This window comes from Balaenoptera physalus, assembly GCF_965194825.1.
Source record: "Balaenoptera physalus genome assembly, chromosome: 15".
NCBI classification, from domain to species: Eukaryota; Metazoa; Chordata; class Mammalia; order Artiodactyla; family Balaenopteridae; genus Balaenoptera; species Balaenoptera physalus.
The window spans coordinates 38,813,112-38,826,589 of NC_138894.1; the positions used below are offsets into that span (position 1 = coordinate 38,813,112).

At 41.2% G+C, this 13,478-nt stretch overlaps 1 protein-coding gene across 15 annotated transcripts in view; it reads left to right on the forward strand.

Annotated features, from left to right (window-relative positions):
* The window catches only part of AAK1 (AP2 associated kinase 1), a 169,065-nt gene extending 159,704 nt beyond the window's left edge, over positions 1 to 9,361 (forward strand). For all 15 annotated transcript variants that reach the window (XM_082425986.1, XM_082425989.1, XM_082425988.1 and 12 more), the window contains one exon: positions 2,335 to 9,361. In XM_082425986.1, the coding sequence (XP_082282112.1) occupies positions 2,335 to 3,464 (1,130 nt within the window). In that variant the 3' untranslated portion in view covers positions 3,465 to 9,361. The remainder of the gene's footprint in view (positions 1 to 2,334) is intronic.
* Positions 9,362 to 13,478: the final 4,117 nt, after the last annotated feature.

The window sequence follows — 13,478 nt, forward strand, 5'->3', positions numbered from 1 at the left end:
GAAGGTCATAGAATATGCTCTTGAGTTGGCAGATTTACAGTTGACTTGACCAAGAACTCACTTTTTAACATAAGTAATTTAGATAGGTTAGGAATGCCCTTCTAGCCTGTCTGACTCTGGACATGGGTACCCCTACTTGGTACTTTACAGCTCTCACAATGTAATCTAACACTGCAGGCATCCAAGATGCCCTGCGTTCTATAGGTAGCTGCTTTTTGGAGGTCTGTGCACACAATTTCATTTGAGTACATTCCATTTAAATTTCCCAGAACACTAGCTTCAGTCAAACTAGTGCTCATTTTCATTATTGGTCCCTGTGGTGGCCAGAGTTGGTCATGACTAAATTTGCCAGTTTTTTCCTAAGAGATATTTTGCTCTCCCACAGAACCACATCAGCTTTTAGGGTGGTTTTGGAAGATAAGAAGTCATGACTTAGTTTTGGGAACGAAAAACTGTCCAACTGATACTGTGTTAGAAAGTGGTTCAAGGAGTTTTGGGGGCCATTCATACCACTTTGCTCAGCAAATCTTATTTTGGAAAACTTCTCTGCCCCATTTCATTTGAATTTCCCCCCAGACATCATCATCTGGGAATCACTGTGACAGATCTCACATCAATATACTTGCCTGAGAGATTAGAATTATGTCTTTCCACATATATTGCAAAGGAGAAGGTGTTCCGTTTATTTCCTGTCCCCTGACTAACGCTTTCCTATCACCATATGGGTGCACATACTAAAGTTATAATGCAAGGAAACATTTATCCTCTTCAGATACTATTCAGAAAGCCATTTGGCACCAGTATGGAATTTAACTTAAAGACTCTGTAATTTGGAATTCACCAAATACATTCAGAGTTCTAGAAAGAGAAATAAAAATGGTGGCGGGGGGGGGGGAAACCCACCTTTTTTGTTTCTGAAAACAATACTTAAGGTCAGAACTGTTTAAAAAGAAGCACTGCTAAAAAGTTACAGGATTCAGAGAAACATAGTATTTTTGTACAGTATCTTCTAAAATGTTCAGATCTCTCTCTACATCTCTTTACAATGTAATGCCTCTAAGTAACTGGTTTCCCAATAAATTGATTTTGATGCCGCTTCTGCTGTGTTCTGTGTGCTTAATTCAAGCAGAAACTTTAGCAGGGGAAAATTGTTAGCAGAAATTTCTACTACCTAATGGTTTGCTTAGAAGGGGAGAGAGGGTAACGTGGGGAGGGGATGATTGAATTTCCTCTGTACAGAGGTTCTGAGTCATCTATAAGAGTCCAAATCATGGTACCTATATCTTCTTACCCTGGTGGGTTGGGAAACCCATGATGACATGATATCTCTACCCCCAACCACGCTTTTCTCTGGATTCTTCTTGCTTAGTTACATATGCCTTTTTCCTGCCCTCTTGCTAACATGTGCCCAATGACATACTTCTAACCTGCTAATATTTCTTGGAAGGTAAGCTCTCTTGCATTCTGATAATTGTCTATTTGATTTTAAAAGCCAGAGCACCCTGAGGCACCTCTACCTAGATAAAAATAGATTCGTTTATTAGAGTTTGCAAATACTTCTGTAATTACCTGTGCATTTTACTCCTTCTGCTTAAAGAACTTTATGATGGATTCATTTAAGCAGAGGAGATCTTTGCTAACTTAGAAGACTGAAAACAAAATTCCAGGGCAACTCTAGCTGAAGGTGATTGATTTAATATGATTTTGATTATGTCTCTTCCCCTTAGGAAGTGCCTTCAGTATTCATATTTGAGGCACTCTTGTGCTCTTTGAATAGTGCATATGATGTAAATCATCAAGTAATTTTGCATTTATCAAGCAGCCACGTTCTCCTGCTTTGGCAGGGGGGCGGGGGGGAGAGGTTCCATCCTCAGTTACAGGCAGTGTGGAGCAGATGACCACATGTCAGATCTGATTTGAGTTTGTCCCCAGACAGTATTTCTGCATCAGCCAGAACTGTCATGGTAGATGTGGAGATGAGTGACTGGGTTTGTTTTCATTCCATCCTGAGCCAGCACCAGGTAGAGCAGGTGTCAGTGCCTGGCCCCGTGTGTAGGAGCATTGCATAGTTATGCTGAATGTCTTTGTGCCTAACATCTCCATCTCCTTTCCTGCACATCGTGCCTATCGTGTTCCGAAATGTGAGACCGTGATTGGTTGTGTTCCAATTTGTGTGCACTTTCCTTGCCTGACTTTTCTTTTTCTGTTTTTCCTTTTCCATTTTCAACATCTATTATTTGGTTCCACAATGTTTCTGCCACGGGTTGACCATTAAATGTTCCAAGGAGAGTTGAATGGACCTGTGCATTAATTCTGCATTTTGTGCTTTTCTAGGTATCCAGAGAGAGCCCAATCCCTATCCTGTAATAACTGTAGAGCACTTTAAAGAATCAACGGGTTTTAAAGGCCTTCCCCTGTATCCAGACCCCTCCAGAGTACCTGGCATGAAAACTCAGAACAGTTTAGACTATGACTACTTGGCCCGAGATGGCCCTTCCAGCAACAGCTCGTTCCACAGCAGTGAAGAGGAAGGGACCGACCTCGAGGGGGACATGCTGGACTGCAGTGGGTCTCGACCTCTCCTCTTGGAGTCGTCAGAAGAGGATGAGAGCTGCAAGCCTCCGCAGGGGAAGCTGGGAGGAGCCACTCCCTTCACTCAGCCGGAAGTCTCTCCTGAGCAAGCCAAGGCAGCGCAAGGTGGAAGAAAGAACCAGTTCGGAGCCCTCACGCAGCCAACCGCTGATGGACTCGGTGAGCCAGATGTTTTCGCCACTGCCCCCTTCAGGAGCTCGAGGGTTCCCGCTGATGACGTGGACATTTTCACCAAAGCCCCATTTGTCTGCAAGGGCAGCGTGGCCCCTTCCCAGCCAGAGGAGGCAGACGTGTTCTTGAGAGCTCCTTTCACTAAGAAGAAAAGCATGGAGGAGTTAACCGTTGCCCAGAGCGCCTCCCCGGAGTCTCCTGTGCAGCCCGGTCTCCTCCGTCAGACCAATGACATCCCTCTGCTCCCGGGTCTTGACCGAGCCGTGCATCCCTCTGTCCGAGCTCAGTATTCCATGGCTGGTTTTGCCCAACCGCCTAACCACCCCTCCCATTCTGTACAAGCAGCAGACCATCTTGACAGCGTCTCTCCCAGGGGCACCTCTCTGGAATCTGGGGCCCATCCTAATGACAGAAACAAAGGACCTCAGCCCCAGAAAGAATCTGTCTCAGGCCCCGTGGCTGGCAAACCATTCCGCCCCCAGTCTTTATCCAAATATTCCCGTCACTATAGCCCGGAAGATGAGCCAAGTCCAGAAGCCCAGCCCATCGCCGCCTACAAAATCGTTTCGCAAACCAATAAGCAGTCGATAGCTGGCTCTGTTTCCATCACATCCCTTTCCTCCAGGACTACGGAGCTGCCAGCTGCTGATCCTTTTGCTTTAGCACCCTTTCCTTCGAAATCAGGCAAGCAGAAACCTTAGGAGCCAGACCTGAGCCTTAGGCCTGTGTCTCTACCCCACCCTTAATACCCACCACATCACTCCCAACTGAGCCTTCCTAAGAAGAAATATTGACATATCAATTATTATCTTTCAGTTCCACGAGTCAGCAGGACTTCTTCAGTCAGCAAACTCAGTCGAGGTGATAACTTAGTTGAAACTCCTTTAAGTTATGCTCAATTCGTTTGTTTGTGTTGATTTCTGGACTTTCAGGCATTTCCATCTCCACCTCCACCCAGAGCTCTGCTTTTTGTTGTTCGCCTAGGAACTGTTTAAGTCTAGAACTACTTCCCAGTAAATCCAGAAATAACTTCCCAAAGGGGCCATGTTATTGCTAGTTTGACTCCTGTAGTTCCTGTTCTGAGTCATGTCTATCGAGGAATCAAGATGAGTTCCTCCCGGACTTGGTTTCATACTCTTGAAAAGGGTATATTTCAGGAAAGAAAACAAGATAAAAATTCTGCACATCAAAAGGAAGTGTAACCCCGCAGATACTAATCATTCCTGTGAAACCAGCAGCTCTAGAAGGATTCTCTGGATCTGAGTCTGTGCAAGCCACACTGGTCCTCGTGCACGAGTGTAGGTGGGTGTGTGACGTGTGTCAGATCATTTCCTTTGTAGAAATGCAAACAGATACCTATGCTCGTGTCTAATAGTGTTGAGCCTTCCCCATGTGCACACTTTAAAAATTCGTGTGAGCGCACAGCTATGTGTGTGCATGTCTGTGTGCACAGGAAACATTCTTCCTTTAGCTAAATCCTGTCCCACCTCACGTACCTCCACAGTCACTCATTTGCTGGCATTGGTCTCCTGACCTAACTGACTTGAACCCTGTTTTTATTGAGTTCTTTTCTCATGGCAAAATTGAATTCATTGGAATGTATAGGAAAATCCTGTTGGAACTGAAGTTTCTAAGTAGATTTTTTTTTTCCCTCTAGAATTTGCTATGAACAAATTCCATTTACACAGCCTCGAAAAATTAATTATCCTTATACAGTTCCCCCTCAGAACAATAGAAAAGAGCACATTGTTACAGTTCCAACCACTGGGTTTGTGGTCTAAGTAATTTTAAAAAGTACTTAAAACCTTAGGTCTGAGCACTCCATGCTGTCAATATGAAATTAATTAATCATGAGACTAGGCTACAAACTAGATTTGCTTGTTTGTTTTTCCACATCCTTGCCACCTTTGTGTACTGCTTCTTGAGGAAATAGAAATCTGAGACATGTAAATAAGTTTGTCTGGGAGGAAGGAAAAGAGCTGAACCAGCCAGCCGTGAAAACCTTGCGATTCTCTGTCCCTTTGGATGCTAAAGTAGGTCAGATAGGTGCCTTACTTGTGTTTTTGAAATGTCTTCTAATTCTGGAAAGATCTGACTTATTCTTGGCTGTTTTCATACCCTTTATTATTAGTGCCTTAAAATGAAACTTATGTCTCAGTGGGAAGATTTCTGCTGAAGATGTTCAATTTCCTATTTCACCTTGAAAGCTTCCTGTGACTTGTACTAAATGTTAGTGATTTCTCCATTAGCTGGAGATGTTGGGAGAGTTGCTTACCAACCCAGATTAATGATTTAAGAATTATGGGAAATTTGTCCAAGAATCAAGCCTGAATGCCAAACTCAACTGCAGTTAAGTGTCATACTTTTAAATTTGAAGTTCAGGGATCTTGGCAGTAAAATATGAACAGATACTTTTCAAGACTTTTTCTAGTTTAGTCTCCACCTATTTCAGCTGTCCAGGTTAAAAGATAAATTTAAATCATAGGCACTGGATCAGGGCTCCTAGCAATGATTTTCCAACTGAGGTTTCAGTGGTGCTGGTCCTTCACTTTTGCGGATGCTAAATGTTCATTGGGCTTTTCTCCCAATGATCATTTCTGAATTTTCTGTGTAACAGTGGATGTAGAATCATCTTTCCAGTTGAATAGTTTTGGCTAACAGGTGTGGAACTTAGCACCCCAAACTCTTCCCTTGCCATTATCAATTAAAGCCTTCACGTGCAGGAGTGAAAAGGATGGGAATATTCAAGGAGAGTTCTCACCCCAGAAACTCTTAAAGCAGAAGGTCGTTCTAATCCAGAGGTATTCAGGATTACCTCTGTAACAGCCCTGCAAAATGACTTTCCTTTGGTTATTTGATCACTCCCCTCCTGATCGTATTAGTTCTCAAGGTGAAAATCAATAAAATCTTGGGGTAATTTTATTACATAATTGAATCATTTGTCAAGCTGTGCTTGTAATCCTTTTTTATTCTCACTGAAGACCTATGATGGGTGGAGACTCTAAATACCTTTTTTGAACAAGAAATGAATATAAACACATGCAAATTACTTTTGTGTTGTTCTTCGTGAATGATGCATGAAAATTTTGGGACTATCGGATTACATGAATTATTAGTTAATAACTAGTGAACTCTGCGCTGATCTTCTTTGGATCATATAGGGTAAATGCATCATTTAAAGACAAAATGTTCTTGGGACTTCCCTGGCGGTCCAGCGGTTAGGACTCCACATTCCCAGTGCAGGGGGCATGGGTTCGATCCCTGGTCAGGGAACTAAGATCCCGCATGCTGCATGGCGTGGCCAAAAAATAAAAAAATAATAAAGATAAAATGTTCTTGCCAGAGTCCATCCTGAATCTGGAAATCTGGAAAACTTTTCATTTTAAGGGAATCAGGAGTGCTCAGGGTGCTTTGAATTAGTAGCGAATGCATGTTTCCAACAACTACTGCATTAGGTTAACAGTAAGGAGAAAAAGAAAACATATAGTCAACAAAATACTGCACTACTTGTTTTAGTTTGTTTTATGTGTTACTTGCTTTACACATATACGGAATGCAGGAACCTGTGACCTTTCATTTCAGTGGAGCACAGTGAGCCAGAGTACATTTAGACATAAAGCATTGACCCACAGCATGCACTGATGAACTCTTAAAGAATCCACATTAACGGACTAACAGGCACTATTGAATTAATGAAGTTATCTTATGTGTGGTGAAAAATATTTAGCATGTCTGTTTCTTGGGTTCACATACAGATAACCCTTTAGCTCCAAATCCTTGTTAGATTGGAAAATGGAATGAACAAAATTTGACGCTTGAAGCAGATGCAGGGCAGGACCCAAAGAAATCTAGGTCACAAACTCCATTTCATTTTGGGTCCACTCATTGTTGAGTTGAAAATTTCATATGTGTGGACTGGTGTATATGTATTCACACGCCCATGTTAGGTCTGAGTTTAACCTGGCAACCTTTCTGAACTGTCAAGAAAAATACCAGTATCTTATTGACCCATTATTTAGTAAGTTTTAGAATACATGTACATCAATGTTTTCAACTATTTGGTGGACATTTCGCTGACTCAAAAAGTAGCGGATTTCAGTTTTCTTTAAAATAGGTGTAATCACCAGAGTGATTCTGACAATAGAAATTCAATCGTGCTGTATTTGCTTCCCTAAGGAAGTTGTCAAAACATAGGTTATATAGTATGTATGCATCCTATCAAATAGGAAATTTTATTATAGGAAACTAGAGAAGGGTGAGATCCAACTCACTCTTTAGCAGGAAGGATACTACCTAAATTGGAGTCCCTTGGGTCCCTTTAATAAAGAAAGATGTTATTCTCTGCTGTGTATTTGGAATTGAAATTGGAGAACACAGGCCAGTCAAGTTCGGAATTGCTGCTGGTCACACAGATACAGTTTTATATGAGAAATTTGGAACCCAGATTATTCTGATGAAAGGTACATAGGAGAGCCTCTGAAAAGACCACAGCTTGTAAGGAGGCAAGAGCTCCTTGTAAATGCCCACAGCCATCCCTGAGTTCTAATCCTCCAATCCTGCCTCCTGGAGTAAACATGAAGATTTTAAATGTAATCATGTAAATTTAAATTCTTGCTTTTTCCAGTGACTGTCGACTACTTGTTTGTTGGTTGGTTTTTTTGTTTTAACCACCAGAACACTTGCAAACTTGTGAAGTTCACTTAAAGAAGGATCTCAAAATGCTTGAAAATAAAAAGTAGTATCTGGCTGGGAATTGTTTTTGTGTTCTTTTGCTACAAGATAAATTTGCTAGGTTGTGAAAACAACTAGCTGCTCAGCTTCGATGTGGGAATCCACACTGGCAGTGTCTTGATTGCCAGGATGCCATCTTGCTCTCTGACTTCCTGGTCCTACCAGCCTCATTTGCACCTTGACCTTTATTAGGAAACAGGCCTCCCAAGTGTGATGCCCAGATCCCATCTTTAAACTGCCAGACACAGGTCTTTCCTGCTTTTTCTCTCCCCCTGCAAGTCTTCCTGGCTCACCTTCCTTGTTCATTTCCTCACTTGACATTCCCCTATTATAATCGTACCAATAAGTGGGGAGTGAGAGGTATGACTGAATGAATGATCATGCTAATTTTTATTTAAACAGTTTTTTCTTAAATTTTAGCCTAGCCTGTGATAATCTCACCACACTGGAATAATTCCAAATAAGAGTGAAATGGCTCACCTTCCCCTTTTCTTATGGCCTAGAAGAAAGGATGAAGGAAGGTCGGCAGAAGCCCAGCCTTACTCTGAAGACACAGCCCCAAAACCTCATGCTCTCTACCTTGATCTAACACAGGCCCAGAGTGCCCTAGAATGCAGGGGCAAGTTTATGTTTGAAGGGACTCTAGAATAGCTTGTAAAAATGGCTAAATGGGGAAATTCCCTGGTGGTCCAGTGGTTAAGACTCTGTGCTTTCACTCCCGTGGGCCCAGGTTCGATCCCTGGTCAGGGAACTAAGATCCCACAAGCCAAAAATAAAGAGGCTAGATGTTAACCAGCACACTGGTGGCTTAGTCCAGTATTCCTATAACTTGTAATTCCATAAGAAATTTAGTCTGAGTTACTTCTCTGCAATCTCAATATGAGTGACACAGTGTTTTGAGTTTATAATAACAATGTTTTTTTCTTGAAATTAAGTCAATGTCGTCTACATTGCATTTAATAGAACCACATATACATGTTAGAGGGATCTATGTGATTCCTTTTGGTAAGGAATTACAGAAGTGGTTTTTTTTACCAGTGTCAGTTAAAGTGAGATTTGGGGAGTGAGAGAAGACAATATCACCTTCCCACTCTGAAATGGCAAGTCAGTTGTATCTGAATCAACCAAAGACTCCTGTTTGAGGAGTGTGATTGGAGTGTGTGTGTGTATCCTCATGCTTTCTGCCATGGTGTTAAAGACCTCCTAATGAAGGCATCCAAAGAATACCAAGAGGTGACAGTAGGTATTTGAAATGAGTAAATTCAGTTCCGTCAGCCTACCGAGTTAGAACTGGAGTTGTACTGGACAAAGGTGAGAGAAAGCAGCCATTGCCTTAGACTCATTTCCACAGTAAGCATGCTCTTCTCATCCACAAGGATAAAACTCAGTAGGGTTTGACCTAAGCTCTCATGTGTGGTATTGGGAGGGCAGTAGTGAGCAGAACACTACAAGGCCTGCAATATGTTACTTTGAAAGAGGGAATATTTAACGTCATTTGTTAGGGGATAGGAACGGAATAAAGGCCAAGGACCATGCTTGTTCCATGCAGAAGAGGTGAACGAACTCCTTCCACTGACTATATTTTGAGTTGACTGAATGAGGAGGTCGACCCAGCTGTAAGGAGTGTTGAGGTCATCAGACCTCAGGAAACAATATGTGCATACAATCTCAAGGTCTGTGAACATGAGAAAGGGAAAAAACATAATCTTAACAGTTTTTGCAATACCTCTTTTTTGCAGACTCTTGGGTTTATGTTATTGCACCCTTTGTGTGAGCTATCTTATGTATCTGATAGTTTTTATGAATACTTGTTTGAGTTGTAAACTCCTGTACACTTTATTAAAATGGACCTAATTAAAATAAAAGATTTACACTTTGTATTATTTCTTAAGTCAGATCTTCCTAGGATTGAAGGACTCCATAAGCACCTTTCACTTAGTACCAAGCCTAGCTCTACATTTTTACGTTTCAAAGAGCAGCTCTTGGTTGGTTGGTTGGTTGGTTGGTTGGTTGGTTGGTTGGTTGGTTTCCAATGCTGGCATTGTTATTTCCTGAGACCTGCTTTTCATCTAGATGTTTCTGGAGGTATAAATGAAGTAATACAAGATAATGGAGCCATAAGGACTGAGCTGGGAAAATCACAGAGCTCCCTGCAATGTAAAGTTTCCTGTGAACTTCTAAAATGTGTTATCTGAATGTGACCTGCATCAATATGCAGTCTTCAAAAAAGAAAAAACATCCCTAAAGAGAGACCATAAGAAACTAAACAGAGAAATCTTGGGTGGAAGTGGATTATACCTAAAAATTTTTAAATCCATACTGTGGGGAAAACCTGCCTGCCTATTTCCTTTCCAACCAAATCTGAGAAAATAACGAAGCTTTAATGAGCTTGACATCTGTGATTCAGGGAGAATTGGTAATGGGCTGAGTACACAGAAATGCTGTTCAAAGAAGATCCAGGGATCCAAAGAGCTCTAGTATAAGATGCATGAATAAAACCAGAGTTGCCTACTTTTTCTGAAGATTTATTTAAGATCTGATTCATCTATCTATCTTTAAATATGTGCCCTACCTAGTTCTACAATGTGAAGTTATGTTTTTTCTATTTCAAGTTATCATTAGCCAAAAGTAGTCTTCCTTATCGGTGACTCGGACTGTTCTGGGGGAAACCCTTTCAGATGCATCACTCCCACTGAGATGCAGGAGGAGCCTTCTGCAGAGGTGGACAGAGCTTACCTGTGGTGACTTATCTCTGCCTTAACTGTAGGGAGAGCCAGAATTAGAAGCTCCAGCTCCCCTGGGGTGGTCTCTCTTTGCATACACCCTTTGATGACTCACTTTTGCCAGCCCTGAGACTGGTTGGTAAGAGACCAGCGAGGGAGGAGGTGCCCTTATATTGTCCCCTAGGTGAGAACCAAGTGGAAGGAACCAGAGCGAGACCCAGGGAAAAGCCAAGAGCAAATGGTTTAGACCTGTTTCTCTGTATTTGAAGATAAAGATCTTTCCCCTTACATCATGTATTTTTTTCCTTGAGTTTATCTTTCCTCATATTGAAGTATGTCAGCCTACAAGGAAGGAGACCAAGTACTTCTTCAACCTGCTTTTATGTAAGCTTAGTCCAGAGGCCCAAAGGACTCCAAGTATTCCCTTCAGAAGGCAGCCCAGTATTCCAGTGCTGAGATTTGTGACCAACACCATTGCTACATGTGGAATTCTTAAAGTCAGATATTGTGAAATTAGTAGTTCTACCAGATCTCCCATGCCTCATCCTGTTTTTGAGCAGGACTTTTTGACCCCAAGGACATATTTTATTTTTCACTCTTTAGAGAAACCTTATGTTATCTGAGAGGAATGGATCACAATTTTCTTTTAGAGTAATCAAAAATTAAATATAAACTGTCAGGCTTTTTTCAGTTTATAATGAATATTACTGGTAGAAATATTCAAGTAAAATTCAAAACAGCTAAAACTGCACATCAAAAATTGATGGAAGACTGAAATTTTGACATTTTAAATCAAAATTTTGATTTGGGAAATTTGAATTTAGTAGGTATAGTGGGCACAAGAGAACTCAGTAGTAGAAACCGTTGGTAAAATTTGAAATGAACTAAAAATTGACGAATAAATCTCCATTGTAAAATGTATATAGAAAAGGCTGGATTCCAATGAATATAATTACAATAAAATGCAAATACATTGCATAGGAAATTGATCCCTTGTCCATCATTTCCTAGCTGTGTAATCTTGAAACATTACTGAACTTCTAAGGGACTCAGTTTCTTCATCTGTAAAATGGGGATAACATTAAATGCCCATGATATAGATTGTTATGAGGTGTGCTTAGAAAATGGCCCACTTTAAGTGCTCAATGAATGTTAGCTATTTCTGTTTGATTCACCAGCTTTAGGGGCACCAACATGTGGTAATATCACAATTCCCTCAGCCCACCTGAAATTGTGCTTTACCTGACAGTTTTTAATATTTGTATTTATTTTATATTTTGCACACGAGTTGAGACTTTACTAATCTTTCATATAGCACTTTCAAATTCATATAAAATGTGACCATGGGCTTCCCTGGTGGTGCAGTGGTTAAGAATCCGCCTGCCAACGCAGGGGCCATGGGTTTGAGCCCTGGTCCGGGAAGATCCCACATGCCGCGGATCAACTAAGCCCGTGAGCCACAACTACTGAGCCTGTGCTCTACAGCCCGCGAGCCACAACTACTGAGCATGCGTGCCACAACTACTGAAGCCCGCGCGCCTAGAGCCCGTGCTCCGCAACAAGAGAAGCCACCGGAATGAGAAGCCCGTGCACCACAACAAAGAGTAGCCCCCGCTCACCACAACTAGAGAAAGCCTGCGCACAGCAACGAAGACCCAACACAGCCAAAAATAAATTAAAAAAAAAAAAATGTGACCATGCTAAGAGCTCGAACAGAAATGAAGAGAGAGCTAGGGAGCTTGCCAGTGGGGAACGTGGATAAAGAAGGATTAATGAGGGAAACACTTGAATATGTCTGTATGCCAGCAGCTAAGGAGAAACAATCTGTAGAGAGGGAGCAGATGAAGACGAAGGAATAACAAAACGAAAAGTAAATGGACAGCAAGTACACCCAGCACCCAGATCTTCGTTTCTAAATACCATTCTCTAGTGGAATTTCTCCATGGAAGCAGGGCTCCATGGAGAAGCTGCAGATTCTAGGGCTGGAGCAGGAAATATACAAGATGAACCAGGAGCATCTGTAGTGCCAGAAAGTAAAGGAGTGCTAAAAATAATAAATAAATAAATAAATAAATAAATAAATAAATAAAAATCACAGGGACACAGACCCAACCTGAATGAACTTCCAATGCTCAAAGCTGAAACGACTTAAGCAATGAAATAAATAACATAGTATTAGGTTACAACAAAGTATAAAGTAAATACCCATGAGCCCATGCTGATATAAAAAACGACTGAATAAATCAAGAAAAGACATATACAGAAGAATTTCAGTTAATTTATTTAGCTCCCCCATCTCCCCAAAGTGGAGCTTAATTCCACAAAACTTAAGTGTGGGTTGTGCGTTCAAAGAGTAGTGTATGGAAGGGGAAGGAGGAGGGAGTAACTTCACAGTGGAAAAACCTGACAAACACTGCCTCAGCCAGATGATCAAGGTTAATCGCAACAGTGATAGTTCATGTTGATAACACGAACCCTATGATGTGATGAGAAGGGCACTTCCTTCTATGGTCTTCGTCCCCCTAACCCATAACCCCAGTCTAACCAAGAGAATAACGCCAAACTGTGGAGTTTGGTTAATGCTGGTTCCTTAGCTGTGGCAAATGTATAATGGTAATGTAAGATGCTATCAACAGGGAAAACTGGGTAAGGGATAAACAGAAACAATCTGTACTATCTTTGCAAATTTTGTGTAAATCTAATATATTCTGAACAAAAATTTTACTTAAAAAAATAATAAATTGGGTGAAGTCCCTAAGGACTGGGAGGGGGAGTAAGGAAGCAGATGGATTGAGAACACAGGTGGAGGTACTGGCTTTAGGTAAGAAAGTTGCCTGTTCTGCTATGGGAAGAAGGAGGTAGGATTAATGCAGTGTTGGAGAGGAAAACTTTCTCTCTACACTCTTAGGTTCAGCTCTTGAGAGCTGGCAAATTAAACTGCCAAATGATAGATTAGCAAGAGAAAAGAGGTTTTTTTTTTTATTGGAACATAGTTGATTAACAATGTTGTGTAAGTTTCAGGTGTACAGCAAAGTGATTCGGTTATACATATACCTGTATCTCTTCTTTTTCAAATTCTTTTCCCATTTAGCTTATTACAGAGGAAAGAGATTTTTATTCACATACTTACATGGGCATTCACAGAAAAATATAACTCATGGAGGCAGTTAGAATTTGGGGCTTATATATTGGGTTGGACAAAAAGTTCGTTCGGGTTTTTCCGTAACCCGGGCTTTATGAAAAACCCGAACAAACTTTTTG